At 43.7% G+C, this 27,823-nt stretch overlaps 2 protein-coding genes across 3 annotated transcripts in view; one reads left to right on the top strand and one right to left on the bottom strand.

The window, feature by feature from the left end:
• Positions 1 to 100: 100 nt before the first annotated feature.
• Positions 101 to 23,586, bottom strand: DCAF12 (DDB1 and CUL4 associated factor 12). The gene is made up of 9 exons (XM_058823859.1): positions 23,390 to 23,586; positions 22,310 to 22,564; positions 12,053 to 12,259; positions 10,756 to 10,816; positions 7,989 to 8,182; positions 6,831 to 6,896; positions 6,065 to 6,227; positions 2,167 to 2,351; positions 101 to 1,414 (listed from the first exon to the last, which is right to left on the bottom strand). The coding sequence occupies exons 1-9, from the start codon at positions 23,468 to 23,470 to the stop codon at positions 1,256 to 1,258; spliced, it is 1,371 nt and encodes a 456-aa protein (XP_058679842.1). The 5' UTR covers positions 23,471 to 23,586; the 3' UTR covers positions 101 to 1,255.
• Positions 23,587 to 27,490: 3,904 nt separating this feature from the next.
• Positions 27,491 to 27,823, top strand: part of UBAP1 (ubiquitin associated protein 1) — a 34,181-nt gene continuing 33,848 nt past the window's right edge. For both annotated transcript variants that reach the window (XM_058823448.1, XM_058823447.1), the window contains exon 1: positions 27,491 to 27,583. The gene's annotated coding sequence lies outside the window, so the exon portion shown is untranslated. The remainder of the gene's footprint in view (positions 27,584 to 27,823) is intronic.

Here is a 27,823-nt window from a genome sequence, read left to right as displayed (position 1 = left end):
TTGGTAAGACCATCACCCTGGGAGGCACACACTTCGCAGCTGGACCTGATGGGCACTGGATCTGTTCTCCCCTCCCAGTGCCAGATGAAGTTGGAGGGAGTCTGAACACAGAAGGCAGCAGGGGGTTCTGGAAAAGCCTGAGCCTCTCCTACAGCATATGCTAGCGCAAAGTGAGGGAACACCAAGATACCCTCCCTATGCAGAAAGCTGCTCACTTGTATTAGTAAAGTCTGAGATGCACTCTTTAATCTGGGTGAAAAAAATAGTTTATTTATTCCATTGGCTTCTTTGAGCAGATGGCCAACCAGAACAGCAAAAGGGGGAAAAATTTCCACAACCTGGGATAAAAAAGGTCCAAGGTTTTAGGCAGTTTACGAAGAGATTTTAAGCTACCCTAACAAGCATACTTAGAAACCATTTCTCATCTGGAGAACAGATAGATTTAGTTAATTTGAATATCTAGCCTCCATTTCCTCTCAGCATCTCTGCAGCCCTCAATGTAATGTCACCCTGCAGAACAGCCTATACAAACTCCAGTTGTGCAAGCTGATACCTGGGATAGGCAGTGAAGAAACAGACCAATTTTTGCTCCTAGCACTGCTGAAAACTACTATTCAAACACAAATGCATTTTTAAGAACTCCTGCACTTTGGATCTGATGGTCAATACCCCTAAGGAATCCATCCCTGGGCTCCAGGGATGGATTAAAATCCCTCTATGTAAAAACAGTGTCATTAGACTTGTACTTTTAAAAAATATGATCAGCCCAGGCCAGGGCCAGGCTCTCCAGATAAAGTAGTAGCTTATCTCTTATAAATATTTTTAATAGTTTTTAATTACAAGTAGTCCTCACTCCAGGTAATGTAACTGACACAAAGTACCTGCACACATGCAGCCCCAAGACTTTCACAGAAAGCTCAGGAGCAACCACTCTATAAGAAAGAAATCCTACCTCACAGCAAAGTAGAGGAGGGGACACATGGCCAAGCCAGCCTAAATGGAGGGAAGAGTCATTTGGAGTAAATACAATAAAAAAGGACTTCAATACCCCTCCATATAAAGGATAAAGGAGGTTAAAGCAAAAAACTAGTTCAAAAAGATGTACAAAACTGTTGGAGACCAACACAAAACTCTGCCAAAAAAATAACTTGTGTTTAGATCAGGAACCAATGGCATCACACAATTTTGTTGTTTAAAAAATGAAAAGAAAAGTGGAAATCTGTGTAAAGATCAGCATCAGAATGAAGAGTTATCATTAGCTCCAGAGACCAGCATAATTCCCATGAAGTCCTGATGGAAGAGGGCCTCCTGCCACAAACAGTTTCGTTCCAGACGAGTCGTAGCAGTGGGTGTAAACAGCATTGGGGAAGTAATTTATGTCAGAAAAATAATTCCTCCAGGTTTCATCATGGTTCTGTTAAGGCAAAGTTTAGATCATTATTGTTGCCAAACAAACCCAAAACCCTGTTTCACAAAAGCATTTGGTAGCTTACAGAGCCTAAAAGGGGTATTTTCTCTTAACAGTCCTGAAGCTTTAGAGAAGTCAACTAAAAGATACCAGAGTTGTCCTGAACCTTTTTCTAAGGACATTTTGGTCAAGCATTGGAATGGGGAGGTGACGGGACATTGCACTGATACAACAAAAGGTAACAGAGCTAAGTTAAACAAAGTCATTAACTGCTTTTTGATAACATACAGGAAACCAAACTCAAGTGCCTGCCAAGGCATTACCTTAGGAAGCCACAGTTTCTAAAACTGCAAACAATTAAATTCAAAGTCTCTTGCTTCAAGTACTACATTAGATTACCATGGCTTTAAAGAAAGACAATTGATTTTCTGTTTGAGGTTCTGAAAACTACAAGTTAGATTACACTTGAAAATACAAAGAAATAAAATCTAGTTCATTTATGAATCCGTGCTTAAGAACTGTAATCACTATGCCTTACACTCAAACAAATAGCCTTCAGTACTCTTTCATAAAGCTTTTGTGGAATGCAATTCTGCAGCACTTCTTGCTCTTCAGTTTTAGTTACTGGTTACATGAATACTGTTTGACTGAGACACATTTCACACAACGGGTCCAAAGAGAACTTGCTCATGCTCTGTGCCACTCCCATATAATGGGTCTACTTCCCCCCACCTCTATCACAGCTACAAACTACTTACCAGCCAGCCTTTCCCAGTTGTCAACTTCAAAATTTCACTTCCTCCTAATTTCTGCTTCTGTCCATAGCAGGCACGGGGGGGCTTTTCTTCCAGGAACCTCTGGGCTCTGATATCATAAAACAACAAGGACCCTTGCCCTGTCCCCACAGTGATGATGTGCTCGTAGAAGCTCACTGAGCGGATACCTGTCAAACAGAGAAGAGATGGACAGTGCAGTAAGGAACAGGGGTGCTTTGGCTCTGTAGTGCTGTTGCTTCATGTCTAATATTAACTACTAGTATTCTCGGAAACACAAGTTTTCCCACCGCTACAGAGCAGTGCAGACAAATCCCACTGATGCTATTGAAACAGCAGCTTTGATTGCTTACGTGACTGCCCTCCTCCTTGAGACCATCAGCTACACCAATGGTTCATAATAAGAAGCTTCCTCCTCACCAGCCCTCAGGTCTGCCAGCCAATTAGGGTCCAGAGAACCTTTGCTCTGTCTGCACAAGCCTTTAAGTGAACACACCAAGAGCGAGTACATAGCAGCAGACAGAGGGAAGAACATCATCCTGTTTTCCTCCCTGAGCTCACACCCTAACTTCCTGCTAATCTGCAGTAAATGACCATCTGAGAAAAGAAAGTCCCAGCTGACACCAAGTGCATTGTGCTTATCAACAGGCTAGCTGTAAGCAAGTGTAACCATAATAATCACCAGTCACTTTGCTGATAAGATACCTTCAGAACTATTAATGAGCCTGATCTGTCTCCACTCCATTCTCAAAGCCCACCTGAATTTCAGCAGCTGGCATTTTTAGCACTTCAGCCAGGAAAGAAAACAGAACAGGACTCTTGCCATCTAAACAACACCATGTTCCACCAGTACATGGGAAGGTACAGTTCAAACTAAACATGTTAGCACAATTCATTTATTCCATTACATTGAACAGAATGTAAATTTTGTTCTTATAAAATCAAAATTTGAGGTCTCAGATAATCAAGGATCCCTTGGAACTAGTCTTGGGGAGATTCTGAATGTAAGAATTTTCAATCTGCAAAACATCCTGTTATCTCATCTCCATTTATTGTGCAAATACTGTTCTGTGTAGCCACTCTACTCCAAACAACTCTTCCTTCTCCTTCCTTCTTGACAGAATGCCAGGTTGTAAACCCAAGGGCTTTTTAGGCTCTCTTTAGAGTACCACTGAATTACAACCTAAACAAGCATTCAAACAGGAGAGGAAATATGTGAGTCATGTCAGCTACATTCACATGCCAAGTGTTGTCACCACACCAAGCAGGGCTGAATGCCACAGAACTTGTATCATCTTGGACTATTCCCAGCAGTGCATGTGACAGCAGACAACCTGGAGCTGCGGATGCAATCAGGGAGTTTCCCCTTCCCCTCTGTAAAATGTTCTAACAAGAAACATGTCCTCATCCTTCTACCTCTGCCACTGGATGTGACATCCACAGCCACCAGCATTCGAGATGACTTAGAACAAGGCAAGGCCACATTGTCGTGCTCCAGATATGGGGTGAAGTCTTGGCTACGAGCTTAACGGGTGGGAAACCACTGTCTCTCTACTGAAATAAATTATGAGATTCATATAACAATCTTCACTTTAATTCAGAGAGCTACAAATGCACTTAAGACAGCAGAAGACCTTCCCCCAACTCTATCAGATCTGGGTGGCTCTGGCAAAGACACACAAGAAAGCTTTAAGCCCTCTGCAGTCAGCAAGAGCAGTCACTTGGATAAGAGCAGAAAGGCACAAGAGTGGACCTACTCTTATTTTTGCTCCAAGAAGTGCTCTGGACAAGCCACCCAGGAGAACACTTATTTCACACAAACAGATGATGGAGTATCAAGGCAGATGGCATTTACTTTTCAATTAAATGTATTAATAGAAAGCTATAAAATGCAGAACAACTGTGGATCTTTCTCTAACCAAAGAAATTTACCAAAGAAATCCATGATGTACCCACTACTAAGAAAGTATTTAGAACAGGCTTTCAAAAACAGCATTTCAAATTGTCTCCTAGGGGGCTGAAGTACCTCAGATTAATCATTCCCATCAAGCTAAACATACAGCCTGTCCCTAGAACCTATCACAGTAAGTTCTATACTCCCAGCCCACTACCACTGGTGGACCTAGGTAATTTAGGTAAGTATATTGAGCCTCACTCCCATGCTGCAGGAACGGTCTACAGATCCCGGAAAGAAATGAAGATGTAGTGGAATGTCATAAACAAGAAATCACAGAGCCTATGCCATACAAGCACTGTCTGCTGCCTTCAGGACATGAAGGACAGGGCACATAACATGGCTCTGCAGGCCAGTCAAGCAGAGAGCAATTGCTTTCGTGGATCAAGAGCTACTGTCCAAGGTGTGCCTTTCCCTTTACAGCTGCTATGAAAAGCAACACTTACAAGATGTACTAAAAAGCGTTCATTACTTTCCTGTGTAAACAGGGTTACAGCAGACGAAAGCCAGCCCCGGCTCCAGCCTTACTGAGCCACCACCTTTCTGTGACCTGCTTTTGTATACTACACAAGTGAACTGAAGTTAACATGGACTCACTACATTCAGCAGGTGCATTTGGAAACTTAAAGCACATTCAGGTACCACTGCAAAGCACTTGAAATCAGCTTTTAGTCCACAGATCAATAGAGATCCTGCTTTCTAAAGGTGCTACACCACTCCAAGTCCCAGGGAGATCAATATAAAGTGCAAACAATCAGTATCTTGGGAATTGCTGTTATTTACATGCCTCCACCACCATGCCAAATAAAAAGATGCACCTACTCTGCAGAAGAGAAAACAGCCCTGAACAAAGGCTTTCTCCAGACATGAACTGGAGAAACCCCTCAAAGTACTCCCTACACACATTATTCCCCAATATGGAAGATCACATACTTGAGGCAGGTTTCAGGCACCAGCCACCACTAGGTACCCACACTGCACCCACACTGCAGTGTCTGGGTGAGGACCTGGACAGAATCCTCACTAACAGCAAGTGAGGACAAGCAGTCTTGCTGGTAAGATGTTCAGGTGATTTCTCCTGACATTATACATACTTCTCCTATAACTCAAAGCAGCAGACTCTGACACTGATCTGGACAACACCGCTCAGTAACTGCATAAATAAAACTTTCCTATCTTTGCCAACATACGTCCTCCTCTGGTAACCTGCTTCAAGAAGAGATGGAAGCCCAGAGACAAGATAAGTACGGACTGCAACTTACTGGTCTGGGATTAATATAGCACTCACTTTGCCTTCTCATGCCTGATAGTAAAGAATATGGAGAGAGCTTTATGGGACCATGCACTCTGCAAGCCCTCAGGCCTGGCCCTGGTATAAGGTTCAACTGGACATACTGCATCCATGAGAAAAGGAAATAGCAATCAAATCACACAGAAAATCACAAGTCTCAGTCACTGCTTTAAAATTACAAAGCAAGCTTTTCCTCACAGCACATACTTCCAATAAGGTAGCACAAAGCAGGCAACATGCCTTTTTTCTAATTCATAGAAAAGAATGCAAGAACAGTATAAATAGTGGTAAAAAGACTACATTTGCTTTGAGATGATAAAAAATAGAATAAGACCCAGTAAAAAATACACAGAAGTAAAAATGCACACTTTTGAAAATTCAGTAATATCTGGATGGTTTACAATTGAGTTGCTCCTAATGGCAGTGATGTTGCCCTTCATTAGATTTCAGAGCTGGTCACATTTGGTTTGTTGGTTGCTCCAGGTATACTGTCACAAACCCAAATCTATACATACACTGCTAATTATTTAGCCAATCACTAAAAAGCGCTTCTTGTGCATTAGAAGCTTGACTTACTACAGTTTTAACAGCTACTTCTGCAAGCAAACCATTTGAAGCACCTTTCCCAGGTTTCTTACCGCTGCCTCGTTCTTTGGAACAGACAGATTTAACATTGTGAGAAGGCTGCCTTGGATCCAGAAAAGAGACATGTGCCTGTGATCCTACTGCATACACTGACCACTCCTGACCATAAGCCAAACACACGTTCTCCCTGCAGTATGGCAACTTTGTGGAAAGTAACTGGAAAGAGAAAAAATAAAAATCAACCGGTTACAAGAAAAGACGAAGGCGTTAACAAAACAGTTTTGTAAACTATGTTCTAGGAAGCTGCAGGGAAATAAAACACAAAATGCAGGTGAAAAATAAGGCCCAGAAGGAAAAAACCTGAAAGCAACGGCATGTCTTATCTAAAGCAAACTGAGACAATAAAGGCCGAAGCCAAGAAAAATGGACATTTCAATAAATTGTTTTAGATCCTTCTAAGCTGCTGCTATATCTTTAGCAGGTGCACAGCAACTTCTGATTTGCCATTACACTTAAATAAGTGCAACTTCCTTTATGAATTCTACTGATCAAGTATCCACCGTACTCCATGCAATATTTCACTTCAGCTAACCCAAAACTAGCAGAAAGTTAAGAATGCTTCCTGTCCTCTCAATTAAGGGGAGTGCGGAGCTTCTCTCCTCTTCAAGCTTCAAATTTCAGGACATTTCATTTTACATAGAACTTTTAAGTGTTTTACAAACACTGCTGCTCTTCAAGTATTTGAAGGAAATCAAGAATAGTCAACAGCCTTAACTGCTTGCAGTTTTTGAAGTTTAACTCCAACAAACAGAAAAGCACCTTTGATAGCGTGTGCTCTGCTTTCCAAAGATGAAAATACCCATCCAGGGACACAGCTCCCAACTCCTATTAGAAGGAAAATAAAAAGAAGAGAGTTAGCTAGGATAGCATTATAGCTATCCTTACAAACTCACACTCTATTCTAGGCAGGTTGCAGAGTCTGCATTGAATTCATCCATAATTCTGTAAAGGCTCTATCAAGATAATTTTTATTTTATACTGATCTTCATAGAATGGTATACAGTACTTCAGGTGTCAAGTAGAATCTAAATTAGCAAAAGAGTAAATAATAACTTTCAAAACCATAAATCTTGCTAGGCAATCAAATAACGAATTATGAGACAGTACAATCTAGAGTTGACAATTCTCTTCAACAGGTCCCACACTGATTCTAAGCCTAAAGCAAGTTTCAGGCACTTCCCTACTGAAAAAGTTATATCAAGTTTCCACCATGGAGGAGTAACTAACAGCTATTGTGAAAAATAAAGCCTACAGGATCAGTGCTTCAGACGCACTCCCACCTTTGCTTCAGACCTCTTCTGTTCTCTGAGTGCAGGAGGGAAAAAAAGAAATGGTGAAGGACGAATTGCTACACCCATTAGTAATAACAGGAAATCAGGATGGGGGAGATTGACATTTACTGTTTGTCAAATACCAACAAAATAACCCCAAAGCATGCACTAGTGCCTGCCCTGTGAGTCAGTCACCTCATCTGCTGAGCAATACAGAAAGGATTCAGCCACTGAAATAGCAACTGTTAAATGTTAGCTGGTCTTCACAGAACGTGAATGAAAGCAGAAAGAGCACTAAAGAATGAGATTCAAGCTGCAAGAAATGTTTTGGTGCTTTCTTGTCTTCTTGTAAATATTTCTTTATTCCCTGCTTAAGATGCAAATCTAAAATCAAACCCACAGGAAAACTGTGCCTTCTAAAATGTCTGGAGTTGGTTTTTTTTCCCTTCTGGACTCCTCCATTCACTTGGGGCAGAAGCAGACGTTGCAGATTAAAACCACTGCTTCAAAAGACAAGGATGCAAAATAATCAAAGAAAAACATATTAATTTGCTTCTCTGGCATATTCTATTTAGTTACTTTTTAGTTTTTCCAATACACAGGGACAGTTTTAGGACTTCTCAACTGTTTTGCTTGTCTTACTGACCTTGTTCTTATTGTTGAAAGCCAGTGCTCGGACTTTGCAATTGTCAGGATTGGTGTTCTCCTTGGGGATATCCTTCAGAGCACTGTGTGTTATGTGGGCATAGACAGGAACTTGAGAGAGATTATGCCTGGCATCACTTTTGGATAACACATCCTCTGTGACTTCCCAAAGACCCATCGAACCATCCCGGGAACCTGATGAATAGTCCACATATGAATAGTCCATTCCACATATACAGAACTCCTCTTTTCTAAGAAAAGAATTAATCAATAGGGTCTGAAAAAAAGGATACTCTTAGTTTAATCTAACACAACACGCTGTTAGTGCCCATATATTAACAAAAGGATGATTTTACTGAGCTGTAAAGTTCAGAATATTATGAAGTCACTGTCAACTGTCTCTATGGTTTCCAAGCAGCCAGCCAATCTCATATATTTTCAAACTAATTAGGATGCATCAAAACCCACAACCCTGTGCAACAATAATCATCTCATATACAGAATGAACTCAGAAGTGACTGAACACTACAGCTTCAGCCTGAGCCTGTCACTCTCAGCCTTGGTAAACCAGTCTGTTAAACCAATGCAAAATATTTCCACAAAAACCTCAGCTGGATTTATGCCAATTTGGGTTTACTTGATTTCTGTCAGTATGCTTATGGCTGAGTACACAGTAATTTGTGAGCTGAACATAAGCATTTATTTCTAATCACAGTTGTACCACTTTGGATTAAATCTATCAGAAAAATTATTTCACTAAAACCTGTGCCACTTCTCAAAGAATGTAACTTAGATTAAACAGACAATAACTCATTTTATTTTTCTACTAAATTTGAAGACATTAATCTAAGATATGAATCACTAATGTTAAGAACACTGCATCAAGAAAGCTGAATGCCTCTGGTTCACCGATCAATACAGACTTAATCCAAGACCTTATACACATCTCTTCTGGTGTTCAGACAACTCACTTCCAAGTCAGCTCTGACAGATTTGACAGGTACCTCAATTTCTTTACATAAAGCGAAAAGCTATATATCTATGAGGCTATTAAACTTATCAGCTTTGCTATCTCACAGGGGAAAAGCTGCAAAGACAGTAAAACAAAACATCTTGTTGCAACAGGAGTGGTCCAGCACAGCAGAGGTGGCTTTTCCCCCCCTCACAGATGGATTCAGGCATTTGCCACTGTCACCTACTAGAGAAAAATACAAAAAGGAGCATCCTAATGCACTTGCATCCAGCAGCACAACATCTTGCCACTCCATTACATGCCATTGGTTTTAATTGCACCTAATCTTGTTTGTTATGGAGGCTGAATACTCAGCAGTAAAATTTCTAAACATGTTGACATACTTTCGGAGGAAGCTGTCCCTTTTAATAGCCCTGGCAGGGGAAAAAGTCTATGTATGTTGTTCAACTGGTTAGTCATGAAGCCAAGCAGAGTATCATTTGCTACCCTAAACTCATGCCATCCTGGAAATTATTCATCTAATCTGAAGCTTTTTGCCATAAAAATACTGGCTATATCCTCAATGTCTAGAGTGGAGTTCAAGTATTTCTGCTTAACACTTTCAGATACAGATGTAATTGAAATCTGTACAATTAAAGTCATTTCAGAAGTTAGTTGTCTTTTTTTCACTCTTAATTAGGGTTGTCGGTGAGTTCTAAAGAATTCAGTTTAGAAACCAGTCTTGATAATTGCTTTCAACAAGTTTTCCCTGGTGTCTGAGATGTGCAGACTGGAACCTACATCCAGCCTGCTATAAGCACCACAGCAGAGAATATGGCAGTAGAGAACACTTCCACTCACACATCCACCCCTGACCTTTCCATCAGTTCCATCTCACATGCTATGCAATCTATCAGGCCCTTATCTTTCCCCTGGACATCTGTAATCACCTGTGCTGTTCTCTTCAAGCTTACTAGCTTGAATGTGAGGGAACTGCTGTAGAGATTTGGGGTAGAGACTTGCAGGATCAAGTTTTATATTAAATTAAAAAATTAAATTCCGGGATTAGCTTTTTGGATTTGGAAGAAAAATCCTACTAAACTAAACCAATCCTACTAAACTAAACCAATTCAAATATGTGACTTTTCTATAAGACTATTATGATTTTCTCTCACCTGCAGTTTGACAACTCTGAGTACAGAACAGTACACCCTTTCAGCACAGAAAGGCAGTAAACTGCTGAATTAATGCAACAAAACATTACTATTTTTACCTTTACCTAAGCAATTCTTTATGAAGCTACATTGATTATCCAACTAGTCACCAAAAAGTCATTAACTGAGTTTCTCTATTACAGCCCTCTGTATTGACTGCCATAGTGTAAGTGCATATATACATATACACATACACAAACAACTGTACTGAGAGCTTGATGAAACAATCTGAGTTCTCATTACTCTTTCACATGACTTCAGGAAACCAATATTGATCTCAAGTGTTCTGAAGTTATTAAACATCCCTCTTGAAATTACTCCTCTTATGTGGAATCTTTTCCTGTAACTCATGGTGTTGAAACATCCCCGTCACTAGAAACACAATAATATTCTAATACTAGGAAAATCAGATCTAGACTAAGGCCCAACAACAAAATAAAATGAAGCACTGTACTAAGTCCAGGAATTGTTTAAATGCCCCCACAGAGGTGCCTTCCTAACACTTCTCAAATACTGGGCATCACTATAACATTCAGAGAGAAGGAAAGTTTAAAACACAAGGGCCCAAAAAAAAAAACTCAAGAGAAAAAGCATGATTTTACCAGAAACAGCCATAGTATCACTGATCCATGCAATTGAAAAAATCCAGTCCTTGTGTCCATCCTAAAAGAAGAAAGAGAGATTTTTCTGTGCCATTATAATCAAGAGCAGTCTCAAAGCAGACAAGTATTCTTCACTTCAATTTTTAGTACAAGCTCAGAAGGACAGACCTACATTAAAAGTATACAGGTAAGATTCCAATATCAAGCTGGAACACCTCAAGTACCTAGCAGTAATTTTAACTTTTCTGCTTTTGAACTGTGCAATTAATAAAAAAAAAAAAAAAAAAAACAGGTCTTGGAAAAACAGGCCTCTGAGCAAGGAAAAATTAATCTAAATTCTAAGAATTTCCAGGATTCTCACATTTTCCATTCTGAAAGCAGCATTCTTCTGTAAAGTATCTATTTGTTTGGATTTTTTTCTTCCAACACATATCCTACTATAAAAAATAACCAAAATCTTATGTTTACAATACATGACCTAAGATTAATGTTTCAAGACTCTTTTCTTTAGTGTGTGAGAAACCTGTGGGGGGAAAAAAAGGATCATAAGACTCTAGTTTTGTTTAAAAAGCTAAAAAGTGACACAAATGAAGAGCAAGTCGTGCAAATCTTCAGTCAAGTCTTGCTCTAGCTGGTTATCTGCTGCTGCAGAAACTCTGACCTGACCTCTGCTGTTGCAGTTAACATCTACATGAAATTCTGAATAAAAAGGAGAAATGAGAGAGAAGCACTCACAGGATACCACTATATTCTCTAGCCTGTTTTTTTAAAGACTGGCCATTTTAAAAAGGCCTCAGGATGTTTAAAAACAGTACCAGTTTGTATGGAACTGCCACAAGCCACAAGGTTAGAACTAATCTTCAACACCAAGTTCCCTCTCTGGAATAATACATCCAGAAGCTGCACTGGGATAAGAGGAAAAATTTAAAAACTGGCAACATATTTTTCATTTCTCAAAAGAGCTTTTTCACTATAAATAGTTTCAGAGCTCATCACCACAGTTAGACTTTAATACTTAGGATTTTGTTACATTTTTTGTGCTGAAAAGTAAGCTAAAGTAGATCTGAATGAAGGTGAGGAAGAAATCTGACCCAAAGCCCTGAAAATCCACTCACATGTTTGAATACTCAATTATATTTAAGATACCACAACAGAAATGACAACTCAATCAGAAATGTTTTCAGAACTTTACTTCATTACAAGACTCTTAAATATTAACCTTGCTCTGATCAAACACACTTCAAAATGGTAACTTTTTAAGTGAGAGAATACATTTTCCCCAGATACTCCCACTTACATCTCCCACACAGACAGGATCAAGGGTAGGCAGACGATAAATTGCAAGACTGTTGGGGTTGTCTCCACCTGTGGCCAGGAGGGTCCTCGAGGGGTTGATCTCAATGGCATGAATGCCACATCCCTGCTGGTTCACCATGCCAGGCTCACGATCCTTCAGGATAGGAATCTTGGTAATTTGACCAGTCTGGACATCTACTACAAATAACTGGGGAAAAAAAAAACAGATAAGAAAAACAAGATGGTCAAATATCCTCCCTATTTTGAACTGACATTATTTTTGAGTTGAAATCCACAAATGCTTCAAGGATTGCTGAAAAATGCATAAATTCCTTCTCAAAACAGGTTAAGTAACAATTACAGTGGGTTTAAATCAATCATCCAATTTCATTTTCACAGTAATGGAAGGAAGAGGAGAGAAATCTGTCAAGGGAGGTTTCCCTCTTGAATAAAAAGACCTTGAATATAAAACTCTTTTCCCTGTTCAGTACGACAAAACAATATTGTCTTTCAATTTCCACCTACCACAGTGAGGGAAAAAACCCACCTCAAAAAAGCCATTAAGCCCCATGGAGCTTAGCACAATTCTTCCTGCCTCCCAAGTAACACAGTTACCATAAAGTTTTGGCTTGGACAGACTAACAGTTTATGCAAGTAGAATTTATTTTCTGGTGATAAACAGAGAATAGTAACTAAATACAGTACTGCCTGTGTGAACATCTGAAAGAAAGATATTTAGCTATATACCTCATTCCACAAAAAGACAAGAAATTAGAGCAGTATGTCACTGACACCTTGCCAGAAAACTGTTATAAAGCCTTACAACTCTTCAAACAGACCCTATGCCCAGGGTTATATCAGTTCAGACACATACAACCACGAGATTACAATTTAAACCAGAACAAAGGTTTACATTGCCTGCCAAAGTGCACTTCATTTGGGAGGCTCATGGGCTGGGTCATTTTACAGATGGTGCTCAGAGGGCACCTGCACTGACAGTCAAATAGGTCTAACAGAGGAGACAAAGCCCTGTAAGGGAACATGAGTGAAGCAACGAAATGGAGGATCTGAAGCTGACTTAGCACTAAGGCAAGTGATCTAGAATCCATAGCCCAGGTTTATAATTCTACATCATCTTTAGTCTGTCCCTTCTATAACCAAGAATGTTGTCTCAAAACCTCTGGAAGTGAACCAAAGATGACAACACTAACAACAAAAACCGTCAATACAAATTTCAAAAATACACACCTTAAGGAAATTGTTCTGAAATCCTTTGTCAGACATTTCTAAAAGGCCAGAAGAAAATCTAGAGGTTCTTAGAGAGAAGTTATGCATACAAGCTGCTTTTGGTGAACTCAATACAGAGTGTAGATCTGTTCTTTAATAAAAGCATAGGAAAAATAACATTAAGATAATTTAGCAGCATATCTATTACTTCTGCTAGTACTGAACTAGCAGAATACTAACATACTATCAAAACCTGATAAAATTTTGATACACATTCCACAGAAAAGATGAAATCCACTCGTTGCTATTGGTCTGTTGTGTCTAGAATTATGCATCAACTTCATCCTACAATTGATTGTTGTAGCAGTTTTGCACAAACAGATGATTCCTACAGAGACTGCATTTTCATGTTTACTTTTTTATTTTGCACAAACATGTGGTGTATGGCAACAGCTTTGGTGTAGCTGAGTAGGAGGGAAGCACTCCTTACTCTTCCCAAGCCTTACAAAGCTTTCACTGCTGGAGACAGCTGGGAAGAACACAATGCACACAGCAGTCCTTCTGCCTTAACCACCTGAAAATTAATACCTGCACTGAAGAATCAGGATCAGTCATTTCCTCTCCTCTCACCCTCCCTTGTCCTCTCCATATGAGTGCATATCTCCCTTCCTGCCCAGTATTTCTTTCCAGCAGAAATGCCCAATTGCCTCCCCGATCCCCCTTAAACTACTCAAGAAAACCCAAAACCCTAAAAAAAATTAACAGTTTATGAGTTAGGATTAAAGCTTGCAGGTGTCAGGTGCAGGTCCTAATGTTGTACTAATTAGGAAAACATATCCACACCTAAGGACTTTCATGGACTCAGAAGAATTGTGCTTCAGCTGTAACAGATTCATGATTGGAAGTGCAAGTCAACTGGTAGGACGAATGAAATTAAAACCCCTTTGCATTCTCTAGTCTGACACCCTCATCATACACCTGTGTTGGTTTATAAAAACTTACTCTAACGCAAAATACTTTTACCTAAACTCTAAACTAATCAGACTAAAAAGATAAAGAACTTCAACTTTGCACATGTAAGGGATTGGCTATGTTGTTTTGGATGTAAAGGTCAAAGCAATAACTTCTCCACTTGCTTGGTAAGGAACTTGGCCAAAGAGTAGTTTAAAAACAACCATCACCTCCCTTGAGTAAAATAAGCAACCACTGCCTACACACAGAGATTCTTACACCACCTGGGGCATAACAGGAAGCAAAAGCTCACACTTGAAAGCCGCACCTCTGGCTGCCCAGAAATCATCCCTATAAATCCAGCACACAGAAGCCAAGATGAGCCACAGTCGATAGACATTTTTAAAGCCAAAAAGGGAGAAATGTTAAGAAACAAGAGAAGAACCCAGCAGAAAATTTCAATACCATTTCAGAAGTTTTAAAGACACCAGAATAAATAAAATACAAACTATTTTCAGCTGCTTAAATAAGTACATCTGCCAACAACTTCCAAGCAGAGTAGACATTAGAAGTCTTGACAAACTCCTGATAACAGAGAAAATTACTGTATGGTTCAGTTATCTCAAAGAGAAATAAGATTTTTTTTCCCAGCTACTCATTGTATAAAAACTAAAACCCAGCCCACAATGTTTTCGCTGGACATAAAAAAAACTCCACCAAACACTGAATTGCATGTATTTGTCTCTTGATTTTAAGCTTTGCACAAAATTTGGTTCTTCCTTCTAATAAAACATGCATGTCAGTCTTTACTATGCCAAACAACTTAACATCCAGGATTTACCAAATCTGGATTGCTTCAGCCATCTGGCAGAAGTGCAAGGACCACACTTCATCTGTGAGAAACAGAGCAGACTCAGCTGCCATGCTCTATGCCAGACAACTGTGTTCTAACAAGGAAACAGGCTGGATGACACAGAAGAGAGAAATCAATTTCCCCTCTTTTTTTTAAAGCAGTTTGGATGCACAGCTTGCAACAGCGCTATCACTCAAGGATCAAGGCCAGACAAGCATGGTTAGGTACTACAGCTGACATAGCCATGAAACTTCATGATCTTTGCACATTTGCAGAGAGTGATAGCTGTACACTTATTTTTCTTTCAGCCTGCAGAAGTGGTGAGAACTCATTTTAGCAAAAGGCTTCCCTGCAATTACTATATGGCTGTTTTCTTGGCTGTCCAACCTGCTTATGATCAAGTTAATCAAGGAACTACCTCGCTTCACTGATGAGGGAAGTTCATTAATCAACTTGCCAAAAGTAAAGACTGCGGCAGGAAACAGAGTATCCAAGGATGAGAGTATGAACTGCAAAACACATCATACTCTTATACGCAATACTGAGAGCAGAATGGTTTACCGGGTTTTTTCATTTTTTTGGCCTGCCTTTCAGGACACAATAATTTAGGGGGAAGAAACACACAGAAAGCTAACAATCCAATACAGATAAATTCCCTTCCCATGTATCTTCAACTGAAAGCATTCACTATAAACAACAAGATTAAAAAAGAGGTCTATGAATGCCATCTCAAGGCAGCACAGACTCGTGTCTTCAGCTGCTGCCCCTGCACAAAAAACAGCAGATGAACAGTTCCAAATCCTACCCTATCTTTTAGTTGGTTGTACAAATCAATCAAAACAAAAATAAACGGCACCATCCTGTTTTTATTACACAAGCAAGATGGATGGAGATCTAAAAGGCGCAAATGGCATGCATGAAAGAGACTGTTCATTCTTTGTGCAAGAGCTCACAACATGCTCTGTGCACCAGCTCTTCACACAGTGCTCTCAGAAATCATGGGCACATTCTTGTCATTCATAGTAACTTTTGAAAGAAACCCAATATAAGTACACTGTCCTGCTAAAAGCAGTCGCTAAAAGAGACTCAATCACGTTCAAGTTTCACAACTGGCTTAAGCCTATTTTGAGAACCTACCTGCCTCCTCCTCACCATCCACCTAAACAGTCTCATCACCCTTGTGACAATAACTAGTGCTCAAGTAGCTGCAAGGTCGACTGTATCTATCTTGGTGAAACTAACCCTACAAGAAAACCTGTCTGCACACAAAGCAGCAAGCTAATCCAGATGACTCCCTAGCCACATGCACTAGCCTAGCTCCATAGCCAGTGCTAGCCAAAATGAGCAGGTGGGAACATCCACTTGTGCAAGAGGCATGACTCCAGACTAATTAAGGCTGGTCACAAAAAGATCTCTCCCACAGCCAAGTTGGAGAATTATTACTTGTGGTCCTTCAAATATGTTTTTTGCTAACAAAACAACAAAAGAAGACAATACTTATTGTGCTATTACATCAATAGTATTTCTGGTCACACCTGAGTAGCAGTGATTGATTTTTCTAAGTTCTCAGCCTTGACTTTTATTCAGATGATAAATCTCTTTCTTTTCTGTTCATAAAACACTTGGCATCAGGTTCTTTTTTCTGTAGCAATACATATTTACTAATATATGCCAAGCCCCAAAGAAACATGGACACTTTACCAAACGGGCATGGTATGTCCCCTTTCTGCTGAAGATCAAAATAAAGCAGCATAGCATGGTTTGTGTTGCAAGGAACCCTTAAAGATTGTCTCATCCAAGTGCCCAGCAGCAAGCAGGGACATCAGCTAGACCAGGTCACTCAGAACTCTGTCCAACCTGTCCTTCAATGCTTCCATGGATAGAGCACTCATCAGCTGTGTAGGCAACCCATGCTGGTGTGTCACTACGCTAATGGTAAAGCTTAACAATCTTCCTTGTATCTAGTGTGACTCCTTTAATTGAAAACCATCACCTCTTCTCCAGTCACAACAAGCCATCTTTTTTAAAAGTTCCCTTTGGGTACTGGAAGGACACTATAAGGTCTTCTCAGAGCCTCCTCTAATCCAGCCTTTCCTTGTAGAAGAGATGCTCCATCTCTCTGATCACCTTGGTGGCTCCTCTGTGCTGGCTCCAGCAGGTCCCTGTGGTTCCTGTGCTGGGAGCCCAGGGCTGGATGCAGGGCTCCAGGTGGGTCTCAGCAGAGCAGAGGGGCAGAATCCCCTCCCTGCCCTGCTGCCCACGGGGCTCTGGGTGCAGCCCAGGACACGTTTGGCTCTCTGGGCTGGGAGTGCCATGGCTGGGCCATGTGCAGCCTCTCACCCGCAGCACCCCCAAGCCCTTCTGGGCACGGCTGCTCTGGGGCTGCTCATGCCCAGCCTGGGCCGGTACCAGGGATGTCCCATCCCAGGTGCAGCACCAGCACTTGGCCTTGAACTTTATGATGTTCCCATGGACCCACTCCTTGAGCTTGTCTCTGAATGGCATCCCATCCTTCAGGTGTCAAAGCACCACTCAGCTTGGTGCTGCCATCAAACTTGCTGTGAGTGCACTGGATTCCTCTATATATGCCCTTAATGAAGATATTAAACAACACTGGTGCCTGTACGGATCCGTGAAGGACTCGACTCATCCAACCAACCAACTCTGGATGTGATTATCCAACCAACTCTCTGGATGTGATTATCCAACCAACGCCTCACCCCCCAACAGTCCATCCATCAAATCAATCTCTCTCCAATTTATACAGAAGGATGTTGTGGGTGACTGTGTCAAAGGCTGTACAAAAGTCCAGATAAATGACATCTGTAACCCTTTCCTTGTCCATCCCTGCCATCACTGCATCACAAAAGGCCTCTGGTTTGTCAGGCAGGATTTACCCTTGGTAAAGCCATGCTGGCTGCCTCAATTCACCCCCCCTGTCCTCCATGTGCCTTTGCAGAGTTTCTAGGAGGAAAGCAGATCCCACGATCTTCCCAGGCACAGAGGGGAGGCTGGCAGGTCAGTAGTTCCTGGAGTCTTTCTTTCTACCACTTCTCCAGAGAGATACAATGGCTTCCCTTTTCCAGTACCTGGGACTTCATTTTCCTGATATGACTTTTCGAACATCACAGGGAAAGGCAGCTACACCAGCCACGTTAACATGCATTAATCTTAGCACAAAACAGGTTATGCAGTAGAGGCAACTCAAGGGCATAATGGCCTTGCACATCCTTCTAGAAAGGGTCTCAAGCAAAACAATCCACAATATAAAGAAACCACCTGAGAAGTGAGGAGAAGTAAAAGCAGCCAGCAAGTTGGTTGACTTTGAATTCACATATCCAGAGACAAGACCCTGAAATGAGGCACTCCATCTTTCTGTCAAACTCTGAAGCACTACCAGATAATAGCCATAGACTTTGATGTTACTGCATTTGTGCAGTGCCAAAATCACATTTGTAATTTTTTATTTGCATTTGGCCCTCCATGTTTAATTTCAGGGGGCTGGGAGACAGTTAATACATGCTGACAGATGGCAAAAGATGGAGAAGTGACAGACGTCTGCTAAAGGGCATCCCTACAACTCATATCATACCTGGAACAGAAACTGCCAGACAGTTCTGTCACATGCAGTTGACAGAAAAGCAAATACTCTTCAGACAAGAAATCAACACCAGGCTATCTGGTCATGAGCCACTGAAAGATATGTGAATGGAGATATCAACTACAGACATCAAAAGTTGATTTACACCAAGTTTCAGTCACTCTTCACTGGACTTTGAGTAGAGCTACAAACTGGAGGAGACTTCTCATTTTCTAGATGTGATCAGAAATGAGCTGTCACCTCAACGCTTCCTCACATATGCAAAGCCAGAAGACACATTAACTTGCAAAGCAAGTGGAAATAATTTTCCTCATAGACAGTACACGTTCACAGAGAGAGGAGGAACTTCCCATTGCACTCTCACCACAATCTCAGGACTACAAGACCGGGCTGTAACTGTATGAGATGCACAGAACAGACACAGGATCTCCTGAAACAAGTTTAAAGTCTCTAATGGGAAATGAGAGCTGGTGACCTACAGCAGGGCAGCCAAGGAAACACCACAGCAATCTGCTAAAGACAGAAAAGGTTTCAGCCAGCATTCAGAAACCAACCCAAGCATGCCTTGGAGAAGCTGCCTTGGAAATCAATTCAGGGCATTCAGAAAGGAAGTTTTCAAACACAAATACATCTATAGCGCTTGTCTGGAAAAATTAAAAAAAAAAAAAACAAACTAGATTCCAAGCAAATATATTCTCAAGCAACTGGAAACTAATTAGCTTCTTGTATTTAGGGAATGATTTACAGTTCTTACAGCTTTTCATCTTTAACTTTGCAATTAGAGAAAGGATTATATCTTGAACATGTACACATAACTAACAGAGCAAAAGAAGCTGAAAAATTATTACAAAAACTACTTTTTAGATGCTACTTTATTCTTCATAATTTCCTGAAATAGTAAAGAGGAAAAAAAAAAACCAAACTAAAACACAGGAACTTTGTGTTCTATGTTTTTGTCTGCCATAAGCCTATCTCCTACCTAAGTCTCATAAGTTTCTCTCAGAAGACTGCAGATTACAGACCATATCTTCTTCTGAGACAGTTTCTTCTATGTATCTTCACAAGCATCAGTTTTTGGTAATTTAGATACCTATCAGAACACACCCTAAATGTCTGCACCCTTACCAAGTTCCCTGCTCATTCATTTGAATTGGAAAAACATTAAGGAGCCCATTGCGTGCAAGGTCTAGGAAATTCTTACAAACAGGAATCCCGGCTCTGCAAAGCCCAGGTGAAAAGTCTGGGTGATTTAATTCGAAATTTTAGGTGCTTGAATTCTTGCAATAGTTCCCATAATTTTAAATCAACTGGAAAAAGCATGCACCTTTACATAACACAAATATCTGAAATATTTGATTTACTGCTCAACTATGAGCACCATGGTCCACTGGAGTAGAATAAAGTTATTTCACTCCCTGGAATAGTTTTAAAGATAAAAAGTTACTCCATATAACTGAACAAATTGTAATTGTCATCAAAAAAAAGAGTAATTGACAGAAATCTCCATATTCTCTTCAGTACTTTTATAGTAACTAGTAACTGCCAAGTGACTAAACCCAAACTTCTTTCTCTATGACAAGAGCGTATTTTTGTTTTGTCATTAAGAACACTGAATCCTCCTAGCACTGCACAGTGAAGGGTAATTTATAAATTAAATGCTAAAAGCACTCAGTGCCACAGTCAAGCCCTGATCAAAATAACTGCTATAGTTTATATTTTTCTCTTACAATAACTTTAATTAAAGGCAACTCCAATGCAGCAAACCTCACTGAAGTCAACCAAGGTGTTTTCAATTTACTCCCAACTTGAATGCCACAACTTCAGCATATGAGAATCAGCAAAGGCATTTTTCTTTAATAGGTCACTCACTAAGGAGATGAGAGAGAAAAATCTCGTAATTAGAGTGTAGAGTTTAATGCTTTACTTGTTCAAATGCGAGCACAAAGCAAGCAAGGTACAGCTATTACAGCAGTCATAATTCATATATGATCTTTCACAGTGCTTCAGGAACTTCTTTTGCAATCACTATTTTGCTCAATGACAGAGGAGGTCTGTCTCTAACATTAAGTCTGGCTGTGGACAAACACTCTTGGTTGCAGCATGTGCAAAGGGAACAACAATACTACTGCATCCCTCTTCAGCTTCATGATTGCTTGGTTCCAAACAATTTTCTGCAAGGTTGCGTTAACAACCCACTTGCCCATTTATCTTCGCTGCAGATGCGCCCGAGCTACAAAAGTTACAGAACACAGCAAAATCGTGGCAACTCTATAAAACACACAGTCATCTCGCTAGAGTAAGCAAGATCTTTGGGAGCTTGTGTTTCAGCAGGAGTTTGTCTCCCATAAGCAGCTCTACAACCACAAGCAGTGCTGGCTGCTGACTGGCTGAGGAGATGAATGTATGTGGAGAAAGTAGGCAGAGAAATTCTATTTTGAGCTTATTGCTGTTAAAAGATTGCTTTGTTTATACAGTTCAGCCTTGCTTCTTCAGAGCTACTGCATAAAAGCCTCCCCCTGTGCAACTGCGAATAATAATAGAACATCCCAGAAGGTTTCATCAGAAATGGAAAAAAACAGCCCACTAACCCTTGGGCTGGTCAGACCACTGAGCAAGGCTTTGGCACAGAAGGATCTTGAGGCAAAGAAGCAATTGCAGCACCTGATATGCTCTGAGATTTAAGAGCTGCTGCATCTATGCATTCATTCCTTGTAACCCTCAATTCCCATCTGTGGCACCAACTAACCTGCAGTTTAGGATTTTCCACCAATTCAATCACAACTCCTTGCATGAAACTGCAACCTCAGCCAATGACCTTGGACTGCTAACTCTGGTGGTGAATAATACCTATGAAATATGGTCTCTTCCATTTACTAATCCCACAGGATTAGACACCATTTTAATATTCCCCTGAAATGTGTCAAAGCATCACTTCAAGAACCTGAGGAGTTGTCAGTTTCTGTAGAAGCATGTAAAGATATATAAACCACAGAAGCTATTCAAACACTGGAAAAGGTTTTAGAGTGAATAATTATGAAGTCAACAAGCAACACAGAAGATCTGAAATTTTTTTTTTTTTTTAACCTCAGAACATTTCTGGCTGCTCTGACAAATACCTCGAGTTTAACCACAGTTTTAGAACAACTTTTAAAAGCCATCAGCGCAGAACCGCATGTAAAACCAAACTGTGTAAGATTGAGAGTAACAGAAAAAAGAAACCTTCACAGCAAGTCTGGCCAAGCACTGACAGCCATCATTAGAGACACAAATATCTGTCCATTAGCTTCTCATCTGCAGGACAAAAGGAAAGATCCAATCCCACTGTTGGCTCTTCATCCGACAACCAGGTGTAAATCGCTCTGTAAGGTCACACAGATGCTTCCAGAGGTGCCTCTGGGGCTTCCAGAGGTGCTGGGGCTTACAGTGCCACACATTCCGATGAGAATAGATCATACTTAAGCACTGCTTTCATTGAAAGTTAATGGGGCGCGATTTTGACTCCACTCCTAATTCCTAATGTTTCCCCTGGTCATCCACGCACTTTGATTATGGTAAGCATCGTTTGAGGGTGGAGGTGAAAAAATTATAGAGGAGAGGGAAACAAAACAGCGAGAGGGGGCACTCACCGTGTTGCATTTTGTCCCGCACACCACTTGTCGGTGGTTTAGCCACTGGGAGGCAAACACTTTATTGAGTGTTCCGAGGTGAAATTCCCTCTCCTTCAGGAGGCTTGGGAGCTGCTGGGCCGCGTATCCATGCAACAAGCGGTGGTAGCTGGACTCATTGTGCATCCGGACCTCTCTCCCTTTCACGTAGTACACTAGAGACCTTTTCACCGGCGGGAGCCTTTTCCTTTTGTGAACAGAGTGATCCCACCCGTACTGTGGATAATAAAGTTAGACACTGGATAAAGCAACTAAAACAAACTTTAAGACACCACTCTTTCAAATTCAACGATATCCCCGGCAAAACCCTGAAGCCTTTGGAACACCGCGCAAGGAAATTAACTCGGGAATGCTGACAAACCTTTAGCAGTGTGAATTAAACATCTGCTAAAGGAGTAACACGGCGTCAATATAACGACAGTCGGTGGCGGTTCGGCACCGTTGGTACGCCCAATGCTCACGGGAAAAGCGGAGCGCTTGGAACGGGAGAGGGGCAGCGCACACAGCTCTCCCCCCCAGCCCGGCAGGAGCAGGGGTGACACCCCGGTGACTCCCCGGTACCGACCGCGGCGCTCGGCCTCCTCCGGCCGGGCCAGAGCCATCCGGCCATCATCGCTCCGCGGCAGCGACCGAACAACGGCCGAGCCCAACGGGGCACCGCGAGCCCCGGGGCGCGGGCACAGAGCGGGGCACTGACCCTGGGACCAGGGGCTCCTTCTCCCCGGTGACCCCGGCACTTGGGGGCTGCCCCGCTTAGTGTGACACCAGGACCGGGGCTGTCCCTCCCAGGTGACACCGAGACCGGGGGCTCCTCATCCCTGGCTACCACCGGGAGCGTGGCTTCCGCCGCCCAGAAGCCCCGAACACCTTCCTTCCCCATCCCTCGGACGGGGTCACCCCCTTCCTCCCGGAGACAGCCACGTCCGCCGCGCCCCGGGAACCAGCGCTTCTCCCCCTTCCCACCACCGGGAACCAGCGCTTCTCCCCCTTCCCACCACCGGGAACCAGCGCTTCTCCCCTGCCCCCCGTCTCACCCCTTACCTGCTCCCCTTGGAGTCCCCCGGTCCCCGCGGCGGCAGCCGCCGCCGCTTTCCGCTTCCTGCTAACTGTTTTCCGGGCCATAGTAGAAGGATGAGGAGGCTGTGGACGAGGAGCGGCCCCACATGGAGTGGGACGGGGCGGTTCGGGGCATATGGAGCGGGACCGGGCCCGAGCTCTGTCCCTCAAGCCCCGCCGGCCGCGCCTCACGGCATTTTACAGCACCACGGGGTTTCGATTTTTTTTCTCTTTTTACGACACTGAAGTAGCAGCTTTGCGGCGGCCGTTCCGCCCCGCCCCGGTGCCCTGTTGCCTAGCAGGACATCAAGCTGGCCGCGCCTCCTCTGCCGTTGCCATGGCAGCGGAGCGAGGGTGGTGAGGGTGTGGCGCCCCCTAGCGTCCAGGAGGGCTCAGTACAAGGTGGGGTTCGGGAATTTCTCCCAGGAAACTGAGATTTTCCCAAACCATTCGTGTTTGATCACTGTCAGCGTCCCAGGAAAACCGAGACACTTGTGCCCGACCAGTCTATTAGGGTCCCACTATGGGGACAGAATCAGAGAATCAATTAGGTTGGAGAAGACCTCTAAGCTCACCCAGCCCAACTTATGAGTGACCACCCTGTCAACCAGACCATGGCACTGAGCGCATGTCCAGTCTTTCCCTAAAGGTATCCAGAACGGTGACTCCTCCACCTCCCTGAGCAGCTCATTCCCAAAGTTTAATCACCCATTCTGTGAAGAAATTCTTCCTAATGACCAACTCTTCACTGAATAGTGAATAGTCTACTGGATCAGAAGGTGGTTCAGCTGACTTTTTCAGGGTCACATGGAAACACAAAACCCTCTTTGAGGGTTTCTACACCTTTATCTGGTCTCTTGGCACCAGGAAAAGAGATCCAGGAATGCACACCAAAAGCATTAGAGAGGCCCTCTCCCAGGGCTGCACACTCGAGTATTTTGTGCACTGTTAATGCTCTTGAAGGACTCACAGCTCGAGAGACAGTTTACAGAACAATAATCTTTTATTATTGTAATAGAAAACTGTGACAGGTTAAGGTGCAAAGATTGCTGGTGATAGGATCTGGCTGCAAAAACATATTCAGAACAATTGTGATGAACAATCACCATACATAGAGTACAGTTCTGACAGGTTCAGCCTGATCAGTCAGTCAATCCCAGAACTTACAGTGGAACCTTCCCTAACTTCTCCCCATTTTAACATACTTTTATACTATTTTTGCCCTAGTTACTCTATTTTTAGGAGAGTATCTCTAGTCATGCATCATGTCCAGGGTTGTACCTTGGAGGTGGGTAATGTCAGCGTCACACCTGAGGCAGCCTCAGGGGTGGAGGTGGGCATTTGTGACCTCCCCACAGCAGCTGGTTCAGCAGCAAAGCATCCCCTTTTCCTCCTTGTTTTTCAGCTGCTACACAGTTTATCTGCACCACTGAGTCTCCCCTCTTGCCGGGATTTCAACAGAGCCTGGCCCTGGTGTCTCCAGTCTGCTCCACCTCCCTTCAGTCCCCTTTAGCATGGATTGTGTGTGGGAAGTTGGGCATGGTGACCACATCCCACCCAGGGAGTCGTAACTGCGCCTCACCCTCTGTTTTCTGTGATAATTCTGCTCTTATAATTCTGCTGGAACATGAATGTAACTCCCCAGTTTTCTCTAATTTTACCCCCAGTCATTTTCCTGTTGCAATGTATTTGCGAGGGTTAGGCCATGGTGTGCATGAGCCAGCCTGCTCCTAAGTTTGTTATCAAAGCCTCAGGAATTCATCAAGGTTACTGAAACACAAACTGTGATAAATTAAGAAAGAAGAGGCTGAGGAACAGCATATCAAGACCACAAGGACTAGATACCAGGACTGTAAAACACCTGGGCTGGTGTTTTACACACACTCTGAGAAGTGCAGGCAGAAAACAAGTTAACAAGATAAAGGCCCCAATCAAGAAGTGTGTACTCAGTAGTTTGTAGAATCCATAAATATGTCTGTAATGTAAACAATAAGCGGCTTCTGCTTGATCATATTGGTTAGTTGTCCAGGAGGCCTGAATCTCCCACATTTTCCCACACATTCCACCAGGGAAATCACTTACTGCTAGGGAATTAAAGAGATAACATTTCTATGTATTTGCATTTCATTGTACCCCTTTTAGATCCATGTGAAAGGATGAGTGGTTTTTCTGATGTCTACGTGGCTCATACACTCTTTTTCTGTGATTTCAGAGGCAAAGCTTCATATGATCCAAACCCAGCAACCGCTACTTGCCAGTGGTTTTGCTGGGTAGAGAAACAAGGAAAACATGTGAGATGCAGGCTGGCTTTAAGGAAAAGCCAGCTTCTGGTCACCTGATATCTGATGGTGCCTCAAGTCACATGGAATCAGTACATATTTTCCTGATGTGTACAGCATTGGTTTTATGACCTTTATTTTGTGTTTTCATCCAACCAACGCCAAAGACAAGGGTGCTGTGAGAAGCCAAACTGAAAAAGAAGCCATAAAAAACCCCTCAGGCTTTCCAGCTTCTTCTGAGGGTACAAGCAGTAATACCAGTTTGGCCGTTTGCAGTCGTGATTTACCATGAGTAACTCCCCTCTTCATATCCACCCTCACACACACAACTACCACACCCATTTGGGACAAAACCCCTCCATTTCGGAACAAGGACCGCTCCAAAGCCTGAAAACCCAGCGGGAATGTCCCCTGAGCCCCTGAGGAGGGTGAGCTGGCCGTGGCAGCTGAGGGAAGGGGCTGAAGGGTGTGGGGTGAAATGGCCTCTCTGTGTCCCACTCACCAGCCTCATCAGCCCCTTGGGAGCCCTGGCACAGCCGGGAGAGGGGCAGGAGGTGCTGCGGGAGTTCCAGGGCACGGCAGGAGCTGGGAACAGAACAGGGACCGGAGCAGGTAAAGGGACAGGGATAGGGACAAGGGCAGGGACAGAGATGGCACAGGGAATGGGGCAGGGGCTGGTAAGGGGGTAGGGATAGGGACAGGGATAGGGATAGGGATAGGGACAGGGGTAACGACAGGGACAGAGTTAGGGGCAGGGATATGGATAGGGGTAGGGACAGGAGCAGGGACAGGGATAGGGATACGGGTAGGGGTAGGGACAGGGAGAGGGACAGGGACAGGGATAGGAATAGGGACTAGGACAGGTATAGGGATAGGGAAAGGGATAGGGACAGGGATAGGGACCGGGATAGGGATATGGATAGGGGTAGGGACAAGGATAGGGACAAGGACAGGGATAGGGACAGGGACAAGGGCAGGGACACAGATGGCACAGGGAACGGGGCAGGGGCTGGTAAGGGGGGTAGGGATAGGGACAGGGACAGGGATAGGGATAGGGGCAGGGACAGTGACAGGGATAGGGATAGGGATAGGGACGGGGATAGGGACAGGGGTAAGGACAGGGACAGGGATAGGGGCAGGGATATGGATAGGGGTAGGGACAGGAGCAGGAACAGGGATAGGGATAGGAATAGGGACTAGGACAGGTATAGGGATAGGGAAAGGGATAGGGACATGGATAGGGACAGGGATAGGGATACGGATAGGGGTAGGGACAGGGATAGGGACAAGGACAGGGATAGGGACAGGGATAGGGGCAGGGATAGGGACAGGGATAGGGGCAGGGATAGGGACAGGGATAGGGATAAGGGTAGGGACAGGGACAGGGATAGGGACAGGAGCAGCAACAGGGGCAGGGAGAGGACAGGACAGGGGCGGGGACGGAACAGGCACGGACTGGGACAAGTGCAGAGACAGGGAATGGGACAGGGATGGAACAGGGCAGAGTGAGGGATGCAACACGGACAGCGGCTGGTAAGGGGATGGAACAGGGGCAGGGATGGGACAGGGTCACGGCTGGCAAAGGCAGGCGACAGCGACAGGAACGGGGACGGGCACACGGACAACACACGGACACTCCCGGCCGAGGCCCTGCCCTCCGGTCCCGCCCCCAAGAGAGGCGTGTCTCTGACTTCGCCCCGCCCCTCCCTGTTGCGGTGACGTCACCACCCGCCGCTCCCGATTGGCCCGGCGGGCGCAGGTGACGCCACAGCGTGACGCCATCCCGCCGGCGGGGCCCAGACAAGATGGCGTCGCCCGGGTCCGGCGGCGCCGAGCGGGGCCCGTAGGGACGGCGGGCGGTGACCGCGGCACGGCGGGGCAGCGGGGCCGAGGGCCGCAGGTACCGGGCTAGACTGGGGGCGCGCAGGTACTGGGTGGGGCAGCGAGGTTGGGGCGCCGCAGGTACGGGCGGGGACCGCGGGGGCCGCAGGTACCGGGCGGGGGCAGCTGGGGACGGACCGCGCCCCTTCTTCCTCTCCGGGGACTGGGACCCTCCGCTGCCGGTCGGTAGAGCCGCTCGGGGGTGCCGGCACTCGGCCCGGGGCTGGGCTCGCGGGGCAAGGCGGGGTGGCGCTTCTGC

The sequence above is a fragment of the Ammospiza caudacuta genome, chromosome Z (assembly GCF_027887145.1).
Source record: "Ammospiza caudacuta isolate bAmmCau1 chromosome Z, bAmmCau1.pri, whole genome shotgun sequence".
NCBI classification, from domain to species: domain Eukaryota; kingdom Metazoa; phylum Chordata; class Aves; order Passeriformes; family Passerellidae; genus Ammospiza; species Ammospiza caudacuta.
Note: the sequence above shows the minus strand (reverse complement) of the source record. Positions and strands in the feature narration are given on the sequence as shown.

Coding starts and splice junctions, on each gene's coding strand:
- DCAF12 (XM_058823859.1), bottom strand. CDS start 23,470: ATGGCCCGGAAAACAGTTAGCAGGAAGCGGAAAGCGGCGGCGGCTGCC. Junction 22,565..23,389: donor GGGGACTCCAAGGGGAGCAG/GTAAGGGGTGAG, acceptor TATTATCCACAG/TACGGGTGGGATCACTCTGT. Junction 6,897..7,988: donor CTTTCAACAATAAGAACAAG/GTCAGTAAGACA, acceptor TCCTTCTAATAG/GAGTTGGGAGCTGTGTCCCT.